At 50.8% G+C, this 19,988-nt stretch overlaps 3 protein-coding genes across 3 annotated transcripts; all 3 read left to right on the top strand.

Annotated features, from left to right (window-relative positions):
- Positions 1-417: 417 nt before the first annotated feature.
- Positions 418-12,756, top strand: nrps14 (PKS-NRPS hybrid synthetase psoA; the record flags this gene model as incomplete). The annotated part of the gene is made up of 5 exons (XM_043273355.1): positions 418-4,469; positions 4,543-6,993; positions 7,051-7,754; positions 7,811-9,787; positions 9,854-12,756. The coding sequence occupies 5 exons, from the start codon at positions 418-420 to the stop codon at positions 12,754-12,756; spliced, it is 12,087 nt and encodes a 4,028-aa protein (XP_043129290.1).
- Positions 12,757-13,674: 918 nt separating this feature from the next.
- On the top strand, positions 13,675-15,646 carry Aspvir_001748 (uncharacterized protein; the record flags this gene model as incomplete). The annotated part of the gene is made up of 2 exons (XM_043273356.1): positions 13,675-14,095; positions 14,157-15,646. The coding sequence occupies 2 exons, from the start codon at positions 13,675-13,677 to the stop codon at positions 15,644-15,646; spliced, it is 1,911 nt and encodes a 636-aa protein (XP_043129291.1).
- A 2,689-nt stretch (positions 15,647-18,335) lies between these two features.
- fmpR (Zn(II)2Cys6 domain-containing transcription factor fsqA) lies at positions 18,336-19,974 on the top strand (the record flags this gene model as incomplete). The annotated part of the gene is made up of 2 exons (XM_043273357.1): positions 18,336-18,343; positions 18,390-19,974. 2 exons carry the CDS (start codon positions 18,336-18,338, stop codon positions 19,972-19,974), a joined length of 1,593 nt encoding a protein of 530 aa, XP_043129292.1.
- Positions 19,975-19,988: the final 14 nt, after the last annotated feature.

Here is a 19,988-nt window from a genome sequence, read left to right on the forward strand (position 1 = left end):
ATGCAGGCTCAGGTGTCTGCTGGAATTATGCAAAGGTCTTCTGCCAACGAAACACTGCTGGAGGACTGTCGGGCCTGAACATATCGCTGCTCCGATAGCCATTGGATTGCCATTGTTGGGACTCGGTGTCCAATGATTCTTGGAGTTCTCAACCAGCTCGGTGATCGGCCAGGTCGGTTTGGCCATTGGATTGCCATTGTCGGGACTCCGAGTCCGGTGGTTCTTGGAGTTTTCAAACAGCTCGGTGATCGGCCAGGTCGATTCGCTCTGTTCCTAATTGGGTAGATCGCCATCACTATCGCGATGATCAGATGCATACGATATAAGCCACTAGATGGCAATACATGTTCACCGTCATAGCCTCTGAATCAGACAATAAGACCTCTATTACTATCGTCCCCTTTTTTTTGTGTCGCCATGGTCTCCTCGCTCAGGTTTCCAGAACCTATTGCCATCATCGGCTCCGGCTGTCGCTTCCCAGGCGGGTGTGATACCCCGTCAAAGCTCTGGGAGCTCTTGCGAAACCCCCGGGATCTGCTGAAGGAAATCCCCGAGAACCGGTTCAGTGCCGATTCCTTCTATCATCCCGACAATGCACATCATGGCACCAGCAATGTGCGGCATTCATATCTCTTGGAGGAAGATTTGCGGCGGTTTGATGCGCAGTTCTTTGGCATCAGCCCCATTGAGGCGAACGCCGTGGACCCCCAACAGCGGCTGCTGCTCGAAACGGTCTACGAGAGTTTGGAGTCCGCAGGACTCTCCATTCAGCAATTGCAAGGCTCAGACACGGCCGTATACGTCGGGGTCATGAGCGCAGATTTCACGGACATGATCGGGCGTGATACCGAGACATTTCCCACCTATTTTGCCACCGGGACGGCCCGCAGTATTCTCAGCAACCGACTCTCGTACTTTTTCGATTGGCACGGCCCATCGCTCACCATTGATACAGCTTGTTCATCTAGCTTGATTGCCATGCACCAAGCGGTGCAAGCCCTCCGTAGCGGGGATTCCTCGTTGGCTGTTGTAGCGGGATCCAACCTGATTCTGGGCCCGGAGCAATACATTGCCGAGAGCAAATTGCAAATGCTCTCCCCCACAGGTCGCTCCCGAATGTGGGATGCCGCAGCAGACGGCTACGCGCGCGGTGAAGGTGTCGCTGCCATTGTCCTCAAGCCATTGAGTCAGGCAGTCGCCGACGGAGACGATATCGAATGCATTATCCGGGAGACAGGCGTGAACCAAGATGGGAAGACCCCGGGAATCACAATGCCCAGCGCAACCGCCCAAGCAGCTTTGATCCGGTCCACCTACGCCAAAGCAGGGCTCGATCTCTCCAGGCGCTCGGACCGGCCACAATACTTTGAAGCACATGGTACCGGAACTCCTGCCGGTGACCCGATCGAGGCCAGAGCCATCAGCACTGCTTTCTTTGGTTCCGATCTGAGCTTTTCGCCTGATTCCAGGGATGACACTCTGTTTGTTGGATCCATCAAAACAGTTATAGGTCACACAGAGGGGACAGCGGGTTTGGCCGCGGTGATCAAGGCCTCTCTGGCACTTCAGTCTGGGATTATTCCACCCAATCGACTTCTGGAACAGCTTAATCCGGCCATCAGGCCTTTCTACGACAATCTTCAAATCCTCTCAGCCGCTGAGGATTGGCCACAGCTGCCGCCGGGCGGGGTGCGGAGGGTGAGTGTCAATAGCTTTGGCTTTGGTGGTGCAAACTCCCACGCCATTCTTGAAAGCTATGAGCCGTCAATCAGCTCACCTGGTCCCGCTAGTGACATCGCGTTCACCCCATTCGCGTTCTCTGCAGGCTCAGAAAGTGCGTTGCTGGCTAGTCTGCGTGTATACCGCGACTTTCTGTCTACTAGAAGCGATATTCGGATGAATCAACTCTCTTGGACTTTAAGCAGTCGGCGCTCTATTCATACTTCTCGCCTCGCCATCGCTGCCTCGACTAAAGACGACTTGGTCGTCAAGCTCGATGAAATAGTCGAAAGTTATGGTAAATCAAACACTTCCGTGGACCTCAGCCACCGGAAGCCCCATACCGACGAGTTGCGTATTCTTGGGATCTTCACCGGCCAGGGCGCGCAATGGGCCCGTATGGGTGCGGAGCTAATTGAAAAATCCCCTGCTGCGAGCAAGATAATCGACGCATTAGAACGTAGTCTACAGGCTCTCCCACCGCATGATCGACCAACTTGGTCACTCCGAAAGCAGATCCTCGCCACGGCATCTTCATCGCTGGTGGGCACGGCGTCGATATCACAGCCCCTCTGCACAGCGATCCAGATCATGTTGGTGGACCTGTTGCGTGAAGCGGGTATTCGCTTTACGGCTGTCGTCGGGCACTCTTCAGGAGAGATTGGCGCTGCTTATGCCGCTGGTTGCCTGTCCGCAGAGGACGCCATTTGGGTCGCGTACTATCGCGGCCTGCATCTGAAGTCTGCCACTCAGCAAGGCCTCATGCTGGCGGTGGGAACTACTTTCGAGGATGCAAAGGAACTGTGTGATCTGCCCACATTTTCGGGCCGGGTGTGTGTGGCGGCCAGTAACTCCCCCGCCAGTGTTACGCTCTCCGGAGATGCCGACGCGATTGAGGAGATCAAAGTCGTTTTTGATGAAGAGAAGAAATTCACACGACTGCTGAAAGTGGACCGGGCATACCACTCACACCACATGCAGGCCTGCGTAGAGCCATACGTGCGGTCGCTGCAGCAGTGCCAGATTCAGTCTACCCTCCCGCACAAGGACCGGTGCGTCTGGATATCTAGTGTCTTCGTTCAGGATATCCTCGAAGTCCCTGAGAACGTTGCCGATCTTTACTGGGGTTCCAATCTGGCGAGACCGGTTATGTTCGCCGAAGCCCTGCAACTCCTGCTTGCACGAGAAGGTACGTTTGACCTTGCGGTTGAAGTTGGGCCGCATCCTGCCCTCAATGGCCCTGCCAGTCAGACAATTCAGGATGCTCTGGGCCACTCCATCCCATATACCGGGGTCCTACATAGAGGCAACAACGATGTCGAGGCGTTTTCAACCGCTCTCGGTTTCATCTGGACCACGTTTGGAAAAGCCGCTGTGGATTTTGCCAGATTCTCAAAATTTGTATCGGAGTCGCCTGACCAACCGCGAGTCCTTAAAGGACTCCCTACGTACCAGTGGGATCATAGCAGGACCTTTTGGCACGAATCTCGCGTTTCCAGAGCGTTCCGCACTCGTAAGGATATTCCAAATGAGCTTCTGGGCCGACAGGTCGTGGATGGAGCCCCCGACCAGTTACGCTGGCGCAACATTCTGAGGCCCAAAGAGATGGCATGGCTTGATGGCCATCAGGTGCAAGGCCAAATTGTCTTCCCCTGTGCCGGCTATGTCTCTGCCAGTGTCGAAGCAAGTATGCGGCTCGCTCAGGCGCAGAATGTCCAGTCCATCGAGCTGGAGGATTTCGTTGTGGGCCAAGCAATTGTCTTCAACGACAACAATTCCGAGGTAGAAACTCTGATTACATTGACTGACATCGTTCGTCATGAGCAGGCGATATTTGCCAGGTTTTCATTCTACTCATGCCCGACAAATACCGAGACCCTTGAATTATTCAGCCATGCCAGTTGCCGACTGCGAGTTAACATTGGTGATAGCATCACTGACCTTCTGCAGTCGCAAGCAGAAGCCGACTTTATGCTGCTTGACGTGGATTCAGACCGCTTCTACAACGCACTGGCGCAATTGGGCTTCGGATACTCCGGTCCCTTCCGCGCGTTGACGGGGTTGAAGCGTAAGCTGGGCATAGCCACTGGCTTTATCGAGAATTCTTCTCCCTCCGTCAAGCATACACAACCCCTCCTCATACACCCGGCCACACTAGACGCGGCTATCCAGTCAATAATGCTAGCCTACTGCTATCCCGGGGACAGCATGCTCCGATCGATACACCTTCCCACAGGCATTGAGAAGTTGACTGTGAACCCTGTGAATTGTTTGAAATTCGCTGGACAGTCCGTCCAGGTTCCCTTTGGCTCGACAGCATCAAGCAACAACTCCCGTAGCTTGCAAGGAGACGTGAGCATCTACAGCTTTGACGGCTCTCGAGCCATACAATTGGAAGGACTTCAGACACAGCCCCTGTCCTCTCCGACCGAGGCGAGCGATCTCAACATCTTTACCGAGCTAGTCTGGGGAGTTGATCGCCCGGATTGCGATGGAATCCTCCGTACGACCAAGGTCCAGGATTTGAACTCTGATCTTCTGTTCTCACTCGAACGCGTTGCGTACTTCTACTTGAAGCATCTGGATGAAAACGTCCCTGCAAGAGAGCGAAATGGACTCCAGTGGCACCACAAGCGGTTATTTGAATACGTCGACCATGTCCTCTCCAATGTCACCAGAGGAGTTAACCGGTTCGCCCGACCAGAGTGGGCGGGAGATTCCAAGGACGTCATACTGGATATTTTCAACCGGTAAGTCGCTCGTTTTCTTTTCTTTTTTCCTGTTGACAGCGCCCAAACTTGACTAATGAAATCTTCCCATTAGGTATCCCGATAACATCGATCTACGTCTAATGCGGGCCGTAGGCGAAAACCTCCCTGCGGTTGTCCGAGGACAACTGACAATGTTAGAGCCTATGGTGCAGGACAACATGTTGAACGACTTTTATGTCGTTGCCCACGGGATGCCCTGCTACACCAAGTACCTGGCAGCGGTGGCGAGTCAGATCAGTCATCGTTACCCGCACATGAATGTCCTCGAGATTGGTGCAGGAACAGGTGGTGCCACCAAGTCCTTCCTGAAGGAACTTGGCGAAGGGTTTTCTACCTACACGTTTACCGATATCTCCAGCGGGTTCTTTGAGAAAGCGTCTCAAGTTTTTGGATCTTACAGCTCCAAGATGAGTTTCAAAGTACTTGACATTGAGAAAGATATTGAATCTCAAGCATTCGCACCCTACTCCTTCGACGTGGTCATTGCCTCGCTTGTGCTGCACGCAACCAGAAATTTAGCGCACACGGTGAGAAATGTGCGTCAACTGCTTAAGCCCGGTGGGTATCTCTTGCTCTTGGAAATCACCGAGAATGAACAAATGAGATTCGGACTCATTTTTGGAGGGCTTCCGGGTTGGTGGCTGGGCTACGACGACAGGCGCCCCCTTTCTCCTTGCGTGGGTCTGGACAAATGGTCGAAAGTACTGAGAGAAAATGGTTTCTCGGGTATAGACTCTGCAATCCCCCACCATGATACTTTGCCCGTTCCTCTTTCGGTGGTTGTCTCCCAGGCTGTGGACGAGAGGGTGCAGTTCCTGCAGAGCCCTCTCCTGTCAAATTACCGGACAACAGTCATTTCACGGTTGACGGTAATCGGTGGCGGTGGTGCAAAGAGTGCTCAACTCACAAAGGCAGTCACTCAGTTGATTCGTCCACAATGTGGACAGATCCGAGCTGTCGAGTCACTGCATGAAATTCGCGCCGAGGACCTACCAGTTGGCGGAAGCGTCCTGTGTCTTACGGATACTGACGAGCCGGTTTTCAAGTCCATGGACGCGGACAAGTTACGCGGATTTCAGGAGATTTTCAAACAATCCAAGAATGTCTTGTGGATTACTCAGGGGTCGCGCTCTGGTGACCCATATGCCCGAATGGTCGTCGGTTTCGCGCGCACCATGGTTCTCGAGATGCTCCATCTTCGTTTGCAATTGCTCGACGTCTCACCTGGCTCTATTCCAGATCCTAAGCCAATTGCTGAGGCGATGTTGCGCCTGGAGGTGACTGGGACATGGGAAGATGCCGGCACAGATGATGGCCCCATTTTGTATTCCGTTGAGCCCGAGCTTTCTCTCGAGGATGGAAAGTACTCCGTGCCCCGGTTCAAGCTCAACGAGGAGCAAAACACCCGATACAACTCTTCAAGGCGAAGCATTCAATGCGAGCAGAGTATCCGGGATACTCCCGTTAAGCTCGTCTATCGCGACAATACCGTCTGTCTCCTCGACGCTCCTGAGTCCTCGACCACTGCTATACTAGAGCCTTCCATGAAATGTGTTGAGTTTGATGTTATCTACTCCATCAACAAAGCAGTGGAGGTACTCCCTGGATGTTATCTGTTCTCCATCGTTGGTAAAGACCGGGACACCGGAGAGCAGTTCATCGCGCTGTCCCCTGATCAAAGCTCGAGGGTACGGCTTCCCAGATCCCTTTTGATGCCACAAGCCAATTCCGGGGACGAAGAAAAGACCCTGCAGGTCTTCTACAACGAGTTGCTGGCCCACTCTATCATGCGAGATGTACCGTATGACAGCGATGTGGTTGTACTAGATCCAAGTCTTGCCCTTGCAGATGGGCTTAAAAACGTTGCTCGGGAGAAAGGCGTGAACCTTGCTCTTTGGACAACGAACGCTGGCATAACTATGTCGCATTGGACATACCTCCATCCGAAGGCGTCCAGGACTGAAATAGGGAAGATACTATCCAGCAAAGTTACGTGCTTCATGAACATGGGCACCAATGACTCGCTTTCTGCCAGGGTTATCGCTTGCCTTCCACACTTTACACAGGTCAAGTCGGAAGGCAGCCTTACCACGCTGACGGGTCATCTCACACTAAATGTGTTGTCTGATATCCGCTTACTGCTCAGTGATGTTGGCCATGCGCTGACGACGCGACGCCATTTTCGCTCGCCAGACCTTTCTACTGTCTCACTGAAGGAGATTGTGGCTCGATCAAGCGTCTCAGATACTTGTCTTATCAAGTGGGCAGACGATTCATTGGTTGCGCGGGTGACAGTTGAGCCCATTGAAACTAAGGTACACTTTCGCAGTGACAGAACCTATTGGCTGGTCGGGTTGACTGGTGGTCTCGGTCTCTCCTTATGCGAGTGGATGGCACAGCAGGGAGCACGGTACATCGTTCTGTCCAGCCGCAGCCCCAAGGTTGATGGACGGTGGTTAAACAAGATGAAGGCAATGGGAGTGACCGTTGAGGTCATGGCGAAGTAAGTGTCTCCGGACACATTTTGAACGCCATTTAGCTCTGACTATCTCTCAACTAGTGATATATCTAAGCGCGACTCCGTCCAGTCTGCTTACAGGAGAGTCTGTCAGGAATTGCCGCCAATAGCTGGAGTGGCCCAGGGAGCTATGGTTCTTCACGATACCATGTTTTTGGACCTCGACATGGAGCGCATGAATAAGGTGCTCCTTCCCAAAGTCAAGGGGAGCACCTACTTGGAAGAAATCTTCCGAGACACCGAGCTGGAATTTTTCGTCTTCTTCTCGTCGATGGCTGCAGTGACCGGCAATCCTGGTCAGTCAGCCTATGCGGCGGCGAATATGTTCATGGCAAGCCTTGCAAACCAACGTCGCCAGAGAGGGCTGAACGCGTCCGCTGTGCATATCGGTGCTATTTTCGGCAATGGTTATGTGACTCGAGAACTGACTCTGGCCCAGCAGGAATTCTTACGCAAGGTTGGCAATCTATGGCTATCAGAGCATGACTTCCGCCGGCTTTTTGCGGAAGCCCTGTATGCTGGACGACATCAACGGGGACGCAGTCACGAGTTATCTACTGGGTTGAAGATCATCGACAGCGATGAGTCGCAAGCGATCACCTGGTTCAACAACCCCATGTTTCAGCACTGCATCAAGAAGACGGGAAGGACAGAACTTGTCGCCGAGGGCTCCACATCCGGGGCTCCTGTTAAAGTGCGCCTGTTAGAAGCCGTTAGTCCGGCGGACGTGTATGACATTATCTCAGGTACGCCTTGTCCTTTGGTGTCAAAGCGCGAAGATGGACTTACAGGAATGATGCAGATGCCTTCGTGATGAAGCTGAAGACCAACTTACAAGTGGAGGATGATCGACCGATTGCCGGTCTGACGGCCGACACGCTGGGGATTGACTCCCTGGTTGCGGTAGACATCCGGTCGTGGTTTATCAAGGAATTACACGTCGAAATACCTGTTCTCAAGATCTTGAGTGGAGCAACAGTGGGCGAAATCCTTGTCCAGGCCCAGGAACTGCTCCCGAAAGAATTAACGCCAAAGCTGGATCCAAACGCAATATCAAAGCCTTCGAAGCCCAGGCAGACAGTCCCGAGTCAACAGTTGTCAGTAGCTGAAGCCAATGCCTCTACACTAGGGCACAGCACACAGAGTCGGCATGAGATTGATCCGCCTACGGCGACGCCTTCTCCTGACGCGACCAAGACTGTCAGCTCAGTTATCGTAGAAAACGTATCGGAGAATTCAGACTCTTCCCTGCAGGCATCTGCAACAATTGATCTGAGCCCAGACAGCAAACATCGCCCTGACCAAGAGGTTCTAATTTCCAGCATCTCGTCCTCTTCGTGGTCCGAGATCGATGAATCTGAAGGGAAGACAGAGCTCTCCTCCTCAAAATCGTCCACAACTACCAGTCACATCATCCCCAAGACCATAGCCGTGGAGGCTAAGAAGAGTGTTCCCATTTCATTTGCTCAATCCAGATTTTGGTTCTTGAGACACTATCTCAAAGATCCATCTACATTCAACATAACGGTTTCTATTCGCCTTGACGGTCCCTTAAGAGTGAATGATTTTGCGCGTGCTGTCCAAGTCATTGGACAGCGTCATGAGGCCTTGCGTACGCGGTTCATCACCGATGATACACAAGGCACCATAAAGCAAGAGGTTCTTGCAGCTTCCTCTTTAATTCTGGAGCAGCGAGCCATATCGGGTGACGACGAAGTTGACGAGATCTATCAAGAAATCAGAGGTTATGTATTCAAGGGTGAAGAGGGGGAGAACATGCGAATTCTCCTTCTTCAAAAGTCAAGTGTTTCGTTCCAGCTCATCATAGCATATCACCACATTAACATGGATGGAGCGAGCCTAGAGGTGCTTCTTGGGGACCTGCAGATGGCTTACGAATCCAAATTCCTAAGTCCCCGGATCCTTCAGTACGCTGATTTCTCAGAGCAACAGAGACGAGAATACCAGGCTGGGGAGTGGGCTGATGATCTTGCCTTCTGGAAGAGGGAGTTCGAGGTGATTCCCAGTCCTTTGCCCCCCCTTCCTATGGCTCGGACGTCTGCCCGGGTAACTTTGGCGACGTATGAAACTCACACGACGGAATACCGTATTGATTCAGCACTGCTGAAAAGCATTCAAGCTACGTGCGATCGGATGAAAGTGACAGCCTTTCATTTCCACTTGGCTGTCTTTTACACCATGTTGATCCGCCTTGTGGATGTGGAGCATCTCAGCATTGGCATCAGCTCTGCAAACCGGTACCGCAAAGACATGTTGCAGAGCGTGGGCCTGTATTTGAACCTCCTGCCACTCCATTTCACGCCTCAGATGGACCACACTTTTACCAATATTTTGCACATTGTCCGGGAAAAGTCACTGAACGCTTTCGCTCACTCCAAGGTCCCGTTCGATGTCATCGTGAACGAGCTTGGAGTTCCTCGATCTGCTTCCCACAGCCCCCTGTTCCAGGTTCTGGTGAACTATCGGGCAGGTGTCTCTGAGAGTCGGACGTTCTGCAGTTGCGAGAGTACGGCCACGGCGTTCGAACAAGGCCAAGCCCCATACGACGTGAGCTTGGATATTATCGATAATCCTGATGGAGAGTGCCATGTCATCATTGCCGGTCAGTCGGTTCTGTATGATGCACAACACGTGGATGTTCTGGGCCGCGTTTATCGGAATCTTCTCACTGTATTTGCTCGCAATCCGGCACTACGGTTGGACGTACCGGCATTATACGAAGCCGAGGAAGTGAAACGTTCCATAAAACTCGGACACGGTGAGTTCTCTTCCACTTGTGCCTTTCGAGGACTTCCCCTAATCTGACACTGCATCTACCTCATAGGTCCCGTATACAAGTACAAATGGCCAGAAACAATACCCGAACGCATTGACATTATGGTGCAGCGCTATGGCACGCATGTGGCTCTGATTGATGGTAACGGGCGGAAGACGACCTACACGCAAATGGATCAGAGAGTGAATTCCCTCGCCATGGCTCTTTTGGAGCGGGGCGCTGGTCACGGAAGCAGGATCGGCGTTTTCATGGAGCCAAGATCCGACTGGATATGTTCTCTCCTTGCGATCTTGCGTCTTGATGCGATATACGTTCCCTTGGACAGTCGTATGGGACTGGATCGCCTCGCGGCGGTTGCGCAAGACTGCAAGCCTGATTTGGTGCTGGTGGACAATATCAGTGCGTCGGATTTTGCGTCCCTCAAAACTCCTGGCTCCTCCAGTGTGAATGTCGACCAAATCTTCTCCCGCTCTGACGACCCCAAAGTACCAAACGCCGCCCGTCCCAGCTCCACGGCGGTGATTATGTATACCAGTGGTTCTACTGGAGTCCCCAAAGGGATCGTCATGCAGCATCAGACATTCCGAAATAACATCGAGACCTCCACAGACAAATGGGATTTCCGCAAGGGAAGTGAAATCGCATTGCAGCAAAGCTCCTACAGTTTCGACATGTCTCTATCTCAGACCTTCCTGGCTTTGTCAAACGGTGGTACTTTGCGAATTGTCCCAAAACAGCTACGAGGCGACCCACAGGCCATATCCTCTCTGATCGCTACTGAGGGAATCACCTTTACGGAAGCTACTCCGTCGGAGTACATCAGCTGGCTTCGTTATGGCGACACGGACGGCCTGCGACAATCTAGCTGGCGTGTCGCCGTCAGTGGAGGGGAAGCGGTGACTGATACCTTGACTCTAGGCTTCCGACAGCTTGAGAAATCAGATTTGGAATTGATCGATTGCTATGGCCCCACAGAGATCACATTCTGCTCTCACAGCAGAAGAGTCAGCTATGATGGTGATGACAGCACTACTAGTCCAGGTTTTCAGACATGGCCCAATTACTCGGTCTATATAGTGGACAGATATATGAAGCCCGTACCCGCCGGCATTCCAGGACAAGTCATACTTGGTGGCGCTGGGGTGGTAGCTGGCTACTTACACAGCGAGCTCGATACCAGTGGATTTGCCAGAAACCAGTTCATGTCTGCAGAATTCTTGGAGAACGGATGGACCAGGATGCATCGCACCGGAGATTCTGGCCGACTCACCCATGACGGAAAACTTATATTTGGGGGTCGAATTGCCGGCGATACGCAGGTGAAGCTCAGGGGCATTCGAATCGAGTTGCAGGAGGTTGAGTCGGCGATTGTCAACAGTGCAAATGGCAAAATTATCGATGCTGCCGTCCTGGTGCGGAAGTCCGCAGCCACCGGCTCTGAGGCGTTGATTGCCTACGTCACGTTGCTAGGTGCTGACGAGGGCGACAAGAACAATGAGCCGCTGGAGCAGATCCGTCAGCAACTTCCACTGCCGCAGTACATGCGCCCGGCCGTCATCATTCCGCTTGACCGGATGCCCATAAACTCCTCCAACAAGATCGACCGTCTCGCCCTCAAGTCGCTGCCTCTTCCTCCAGTGCTCCAGACCGGCGAGGCAGAGTCACACACCGACGAGTCTCCGTCCATAGCAAAGATGAGAGTAGTGTGGGCGAATGTCATCCCGAAAGAAATCCTTGCACACTTTCAACTTCGCCCTTCTTCCGATTACTTCCATGTCGGGGGCGACTCGATGCTCCTTGTGCGCCTCCAGTCCGAGATTAACAAGGTCTTCAGTACAACTATTTCGCTTTTTCAATTGTTCGATGCTAGTACTCTTGAAGGTATGGCATCCCTGGTTGCCGACTCAGGGTCGACACAGGAGAAAGTGGCAGTCGACTGGGAATCCGAAACGGCAGTTTCTCGCAATCTGCTCCAAGTTCCGGCTACCAAGCGGTTTTCTGCCCATCCATCGGTGGTTGTGCTAACGGGAGCAACGGGATTCCTGGGTCGTGCGATCTTGAACCGGCTGTTGAAGGACTGCAGTGTGCAAAAGATCCATTGTCTTGCTGTCCGTCGCGATCCAAGCAGTCTCCCTGAAGTCTTCCAATCGCCAAAGGTCATCATTCATCGAGGTGATCTAACTTTACCCCAATTCGGGCTCACGGACCGGACGGTTGCCGACATCTTCGCTGAATCCGACGCAGTGATCCACAACGGGGCTGACGTCTCCTTCCTGAAATCATACCACAGCCTAAAGCCAGCGAATGTCGAAGCGACCAAGGAATTGGTCCGCCTGTCAATCCCCTATCGCCTGTCCTTCCATTACATCTCCACCGCAAGCGTGACTCATCTTACCGGCCAGGAAGACTTTGACCAAAGCTCCGTTAGTGGCTTCGCCCCATCCCTTGACGACGGCTATGTAGCCTCCAAATGGGCTAGTGAGCGCTATCTGGAAAAGGTCAGTCATCAGTGTAGCCTGCCCATCTGGATCCACCGTCCATCGTCGATCACTGGTGACGGGGCCCCTGAGACCGACATGATGTCCAATCTGCTTCGCTACTCCCGGACTCTACGGGCCATCCCTCAGACTGAGGGATGGGCTGGCTGGCTGGACTTTGTATCTGCGGATCGAGTAGCCATGCGGATCGCGGATGAGGTGTATGAGGATTACTCCTGGCCCGGGACAGTCAAGTACCTGTACGAGTCGGGTGATCGTGAGATCCCTCTGTCTGACCTTAAGGCTGTCTTGGAGCGAGAGACTGGCGAAACGTTTGAGGTGGTGCCGCTCAGAGAGTGGGTGTCACGTGCGGAAGCACAGGGCCTGCATCCATTACTTGGGGAGTACTTGCAGAATATCTCCGGCATGCCTCTTTTGCTTCCTCGACTTGTTCAGCAGGAGGATCTCTTCTAATGCGAATACGAGCCATGGTTATATTATATGCACAATCTAGACTCCTTTGGAAATTGAATTCAGATTACTGCCCTCTTCCTTCCTTGATGCTCCATGCTCCCCAGCAGTCAAAAGCACCTTCACTGGAATATACATCACAACTAGAATCTAGATGCCAGCAATGATTATGAGGTGAGTGATTAATAATCATTATAATTCATCTTAGCAAAATACTGGAATTAAAAGGACAATTGGATACTTAAGAAAAGGTGTTTACATATCTCATGGTGATATCAGAAAGAGTGCTACTATCCCAAGAATGTCGCTTCGTATGATAGATCTGCCTTGATAATTTATGGGAAGCATCCCACGTATAGAAAAGGTCATCTATTGGCCATTTGGCCGATGAATCTAGAAGCTTTATACATAACAGAAATTTAATGAGCTTCACTTTACGCATATATTACGCAGAACGTGGGGCAGAACATGCACATATATGTATATTCAATCACAATGATCTGGGAGGGGACTCGACAAATGATACATTACTTTTGCGAGGGATTGGCCTGAAATATGTCCCTCACTCCACACAGGATTTGCGGTTGACTCTATCAGGAATTTCGTATGATGATTGACGCGCAGGGCCTTCGAGGAGTCGGACCCTCCGCACCACTCGGAAGGAAGGGTTGGTTGGTACAATAGGGTCGCATTCGGTCATCCGAAGGGTCTCCGACTGCAGAAAGTGAGGCCGCATGGAGTCATTCGACTACCAATTTCTGTGGGCTCCGATTGGCTTCTCAGACTGCATTGGACAGACTTTAAATTAACTAGTATATTTCTGGGTAACTTGCGGGTTTGTATATGTCTATTGTACAGTATTGAGCAGCAGTGGCTTTTCATCTGCCCCAAGTTCAATCTGTGAATTTCACTTCTGTAAGCATGGGATCGATTTTATCAACTCTTCTGCGCTCCTTGGTGCCTACTATCCGTGCGACTATCCCCTCTTTTCTTCTTACATTTATCTCCAAGCCCAAACCCGTCCACCCGCTTCAAACGTACCAATTCGACAAAGAAGCAATTCTAAAAAGATACGAGGCCGAACGAGCCAAGAGGCTCCGGCAAGATGGGGTCGCGCAATTTCAAACCGCTCGCGATGGTGCATTTCATCGTTTTCGGGAGGATGTCGCCTCCGCGCCGGCCCGCGAGCCAACCCACGCGGAAACCAAGGTGCTCATCGTGGGTGCCGGATTTGCGGGCCTCGTCGCCGCGGTCAAACTGGAAAAGCAAGGAGTGCAGGACTTTCTCATTGTGGACAAGGCAGCTGGATTCGGGGGGACGTGGTACTGGAATCAGTATCCCGGTATGAGAGGATCTGCTCCGAAACAACCCGAAACCTGATGGCTAAACTTCCCAATGAATAGGGGCTGCTTGCGATGTCGAGTCGCTGATCTACCTGCCCTTTCTGGAAGAAACCGGATACATCCCCACGAGACGCTTCTGCTACGGGCCTGAGATCCGTGAACAAGTAGAGCGCATTGTAACCAAATGGGACCTGGCACGCCGATCCCACCTGTCCACAGAGATCACGTCCGTGGTCTGGGACGAGTCGATCCTCCGGTGGCATGTCAACACCAACCACGCCGATCATTTTATTACGCAGTTTGTGGTCATGGCCACGGGGACCTTCCATGAGCCCAAATTGCCAGGCATCTTGGGGATTGAGAATTTCCGGCGAGACCACTTCCATAGCGGTCGCTGGGACTATACGATCACCGGCGGCGATGAGAATGGAAACATGGACCGACTAGCCACTAAAACGGTGGGAATCATTGGGACGGGGGCTTCTGCCGTTCAGCTGGTACCAAAACTGGCCCAGGATGCAAAGAAACTCTACGTTTTCCAACGAACCCCATCTTCGATCCGATTCAGAGACAACCGGCTTTACGACCCTGCGGCACTGAGTGCATCTTTGCGCCCCGGCTGGCAGACGCAGCGGATGACGGACTTTGCCAACATCCTCACAGGTGCCGTCGTCGACAAAGATTGCGACGCGCTGGAGGGCCTGGAGGAGTTCACGATGCGAGCGATTCTCAAGGAAGGCACAGTCGCGGGTGTCACCGTCCAGCCCGATCAGATCCCCGAGCTGATGCAGCTCGCTGATTTCCGGCTGATGGAGCAGATACGGAAACAGGTGGAGGAGACGGTTAAGGATCATTCTACGGCGGCCAAGCTGAAGCCCTGGTACTCATTTATGTGCAAACGGCCGACATTCCACAATGACTACCTGGCTGCCTTCAACCGGCCGAACGTGGAGCTGGTCGACACCAACGGGCAGGGGGTCTCTTACCTCACAGAAACCGGGGTTGTTGCCAATGGGACCGAATATGAGGTCGACTTGCTTATCTACTCGACTGGATTCGACTTTGACGTGGAAGCCAACTTCTATCGGCGGACGGGGATCCAGCTGGTCGGAACCAAGGCAAGAACCTTTGACGAGAAATGGGACGAAAAGGGCCCGTCGACCTTATTCGGCGTCCACATCCGGGAATTCCCCAATCTGCTATACGTAGGCCCTGCTCAGTCCGGCGTCACAGCCAACTGGACCCATACGACCTACGCAGTGGGGGATCATATCGCGGAATTCGTGGCGCAATGTCTGCGGGATGAACGGTATCAGGCCTTTGAGCCCACTGAAGAAGCCGAAGAGGATTGGGGAAGGCAAAATGAGGAAGGTAGCGAGATGCGACTGCAGTTCGCGCAGTCCTGTCCTCCGGGGTACTACAATCGTGAGGGCAAGCCCGAAGAGATTCCTGCGCGTTGGGCGTATTTTCCCAAAGGCATCATTGCATGGACGAAGATTACACGGGAGTGGCGGGAGGAAGGGGAGTATCGGGGAATGGAGAGACGGTGATTTCTTGTCAAGATAACCATGCAAGGGAGGGGACTTTGCTGAAAGATGGATTTATAGCTCAATTTTTTTCAATAGTGGCTTTGCAGCCCCTTCGCCCGTATCATCGGAGACTTGATAATGATAGTACCTGATGCACGCGTGAAGTTCAACGCGGCATTTTCGGCAGGGTTATGACAATAGATAGCCTGCGGCAGATTTGGTCAATCAACAGGGAAAGACAAGAAGCGTCAAGCTGCTTACGCGGACCTCCCTTTCTGGGGTTGGTGGGCCACGACAGTCTGTTTTCTCATTGAAGTACAGTGGAAGATCATATTCAGAATATTTGACCAAGTCAGGTTCTTCAAGAAGAGGGGGTGTGTTCATTAGCTCTGTGGTCTTATCCATTTTTCTTGGCTCACAAGACCTTAGGGGAAAGAACTTACAATATGCTGATACTTGTCAGGCACATTCAAGATCTAAATCTGACTCTGAGTGTCTTGTTTGAAAAGCAAGAATGAGTCTAACTATTAGCAGAATAAGGGCAATGATATCTAGAACACAAGTAATGCGCAGAAAAAGCAGAGATTTGGGTTGGCAGAGTTTAATCATGAAGTTGACTAGGTACTGTGGGAGAAACTTTGGCACTGTGAATAAACTGTTGGGTGAAACTACATGGCTGTTTACATTAAATACTAGAGCAGAGGGTGCATTTAAGGTTTCTAAAGATAAGTTAGGTATTATGAATAAATTATATTCAGGTCTCAGGAAAAACATACAAACATATTCTACTAGAGGTGGGAACTAGCTATATAGCTCAGCTAGAACTTAGAAGTCCTTTATTAGTGTATTATATGGTATGCCTATTTTGAAGAAAGGCAACTGTAAGGATATTTACTAATTAGTTTTTAACTTTAACTATTTTAGTATATACTCTAATAATGGTCCTATAAAGAGCACTGGCTTAACTAAGGACTTAGCTTACACAGAAGTCTCTATGGAGACCTAAAGCTTATGAGGATGCATCTAGATAAGTTTAGAAAGAGTACTAGCTTAACTAAGGACTTAGCTTATGCAGAAGTCTCTATAGAGACCTAAAGCTTATAAGGATGCATCTAGGTAAGTTTAGCTAAATATTATATATACAGCCACATGTGTTAATATGGTTAGTAGATTATTATATTTTCTACAAGCAAACATTATGTGTAAGGAAGCAGTCAGCAATCATATATCACAATAACTAACACTTTCTAGGCACGTCTGATGTGACATCAATCCTTACTAATAGCAATTTCAAAGTAAACATGTACCGTGCGGTCCGTGCGGTGACAAGTAGTTTAATTTAATTCTAGTGAGTAGTACCATTAGGGGTTTTAGGGTACCTAGTGGACTGCATATCCACTTCATTCTCATGCAATCACAATCAATCAAATAAAGCATAACGCCCTGTTGATCCTCTGGTTTCAGCTAAGTAATATTACATTGTTTTTTCCTTTTATCTATTCAGTGCCCCTCCTCCACAGCAAACAATACTCCACTCCATATTCTTACCTAACCTTTTTGGTCAATGGTTAGGCTAACTAAGCCACCTTATCAAATCAAGAATGGCTTCGTTTTACACCACGGAAACCCCCGAACAGGTGAAGAAAGCCCAAGTAAGTATCTTAAATTCGGATACAGACCCATGGACCCCGCGAGAACAGGCTATAGCTAACTTTCACAAAGGGCCTACACCTCATAGCTTCTCTAACCCTGAACAGACTAAAAGTCCATATTCTATTTAAAGAACTCAAGGACGCCTACAGGCTTGAATAGATGATAACACTGATTGACCTTGACAAAAATGATGAATTGGCTTAATTACCCCATATACAACAGTGGGTGGATTGCATTACAGTGCGATTAGCTGTAGAGTAAGGTTTAGGGGAGGGGTATGATAAGGATATGCATCCATAGTTATTTCTTAAGATACCATGACTCTAGAAAGACTGCCCTGCTGCATCATGCATTACTTCTCTGCCATGCTGCAGGGTACTTTAGTAGTCTGCCTTATATTTCTATAATATCTTCAGGGTTATATTAACTAGAAGCTACCGTACTAATAAGAAGTATTTTTATCCATGACTAGATACATAATATAGTAAATATAAGCTATCTTAAATTCTACTTTACTTCTAAGACTAGAGTAACTAACTTAAAACTCCAAACTAGGTCTTTGCATAGTCAGGATGGATTAACATCTTGAGGGCCATGATTCATGTGGGGTGAAGCTTAGCAGGGGCGCCATCAAAAGTCAGTTACTGAATTATGAGCATCCAAGAATAATATGTTGCTGGGCCTAAGTAACAAGCTCATTAATACAAAATGAGTTGTTCCGTGTAATAATGTGCATGAGTCAACAGATTCCGGTAAGATAAGGAAGTCAGATATGCAGCTTGGGTTGTGAGGGAGGCCGTGTTTTTTTTGCTTTTTACTGCCAACAGACTCCTGCAGTCAACTGTGTCGGTCTACAGTCTCTTCATCTGAGAGGGGATAGCCTGTAATTCTCGGCGAGCTATCTCCTTCAGATTCCCGCCGGGTGGCTAGGACAGCATTGTCATAAATCGAGCTATATACCACTCCCGAGCATCCACCACAAAATCGAGTACCTTGATAACGGCATTGATCCGTCCCAATCTGTCTCAAAGTACCTTGTCTCCATAGCCCCAGAGTTATGGGCTCGTATAGTAATGAATATGGATCTATATCGTCGGAGTGCCTGCGATAGGTGTCGGCGTCAGAAGCTTCGCTGCGTGAGATCATTGAATCATGGACAATACACACATCCCACTCATACGGAACCATTGGAACCCTGCGAGCGCTGTCTGAGGGCGGGCACCGACTGTACCAGTACCCTTCCTCCGCCAAGGAAGCTATCGAGAGCGGAGAGACTATCCGCCATCCACTCCAATGCTCTAGCCGACAAGACTCAATTGCAGCCTCTGTTCCCAAAGCGGACGACCCTGGATGTACCCGGACCGGTAGAGTCGAGCTTGCCAGCCACCAGGCATGAGGGGAGGGCCAGTGAGGCTGGAACCACCCATGGACCGTTTCCCATGGCTCTGGATGATCATATCTCGAGGGCAAGCATGCATCGGCACTCGGGAGAACGGCCGGCAAAGAAGAGGTCTCGAGAAATTGAAAATCCAGCTGCAGAGTCACCCTCACCGGGGAACCCGGACACTCCAGTTTTCAGTACTACGAAAACCCCCAAGCCCATCCACCACAGCTCTTTCACCGCCAATCATCATCTTGATTTTGGGGTGCAAATTCATCCGGACGGGAACCCGCTTTCCTGCAGTGATCGCTTGGCGACAGATGAATTTTTTCCACCTGGGCAGGGGAACGCTGTTGCCCCAGAATCCTATCGTCTGCGAGCAGAAGACACGCAAGCCTTCTTCGCAAACATGGAAAGTCAGCCGGTAGACCCAACCAGAGAGTGTCTCCAGCGCCTTTCAGAGCTCAGCTCTCGACTTTTCCATGATTTCGACAAGACCACTTCCGTCATGCTGTCAGAACTTCTGTCCTTTTCTTCGTGTCGCAACACAAATAACAACGATCAGGGAGCACGCATCCCTCAAAATATTATTGGCAGGGCGCTTGAGAGCTCTCAGACATTCCTGGATATCCTCCAGTGTCTGAAACCCCGTCTGAGTCCCACCTCATCCGCCGACTCGGAGTGTTCCTACTCTGACTACTGGGATGACGCCGAGTTTGCTGCTATTGCGGAAGAACCTACCTACAATCCGACTCGTATGATACTGAACCCCGAGGAGTTGACTGAAGTGGAAAAGGCCACTTCTAGTCGTCCTACTGCCAACCCGTCTGCACCATTATCCACCATGATAGATATGCCCACAACACTTACCATCCTCACCTGCTACACCTGGCTGCTTCAGGCGTACGATACTATATTCACCCAGATCTACTCCGCTTTGTCCATCAGGACGGACATTACCTCGCCATCGTCAATTCCATCTGTGCTTCCAGGTCTACAGTTTGGTGGCTTCGATTTGGACGAACATCGAGACCTGCAAATTGAGATGCTGATTCAGCTCAGCTCAAGAATGCTAGATAGAATCGAGCAGAAGCTGGGGATTGCTGAAATATGTTATTCTGATGCGCTAGATAGCGATCGCAATGCTTCATCCAATTGTGGCATTCTCGACGCAGCAACCGCGTCTGCATTGCTGGATATCCTATTCAAACAGAATTACCCAGAGTATCGCATGAAGCAAGGGAGGAATGGAAGAGCTACCTGGGTGAGACAGAAAATGGAGGATATTAGAGCACTGTTGACGAATTATTATTGACTAGTAACCTGTTT

This window comes from Aspergillus viridinutans, assembly GCF_018404265.1.
Source record: "Aspergillus viridinutans IFM 47045 DNA, scaffold_10, whole genome shotgun sequence".
Classification (NCBI taxonomy): domain Eukaryota; kingdom Fungi; phylum Ascomycota; class Eurotiomycetes; order Eurotiales; family Aspergillaceae; genus Aspergillus; species Aspergillus viridinutans.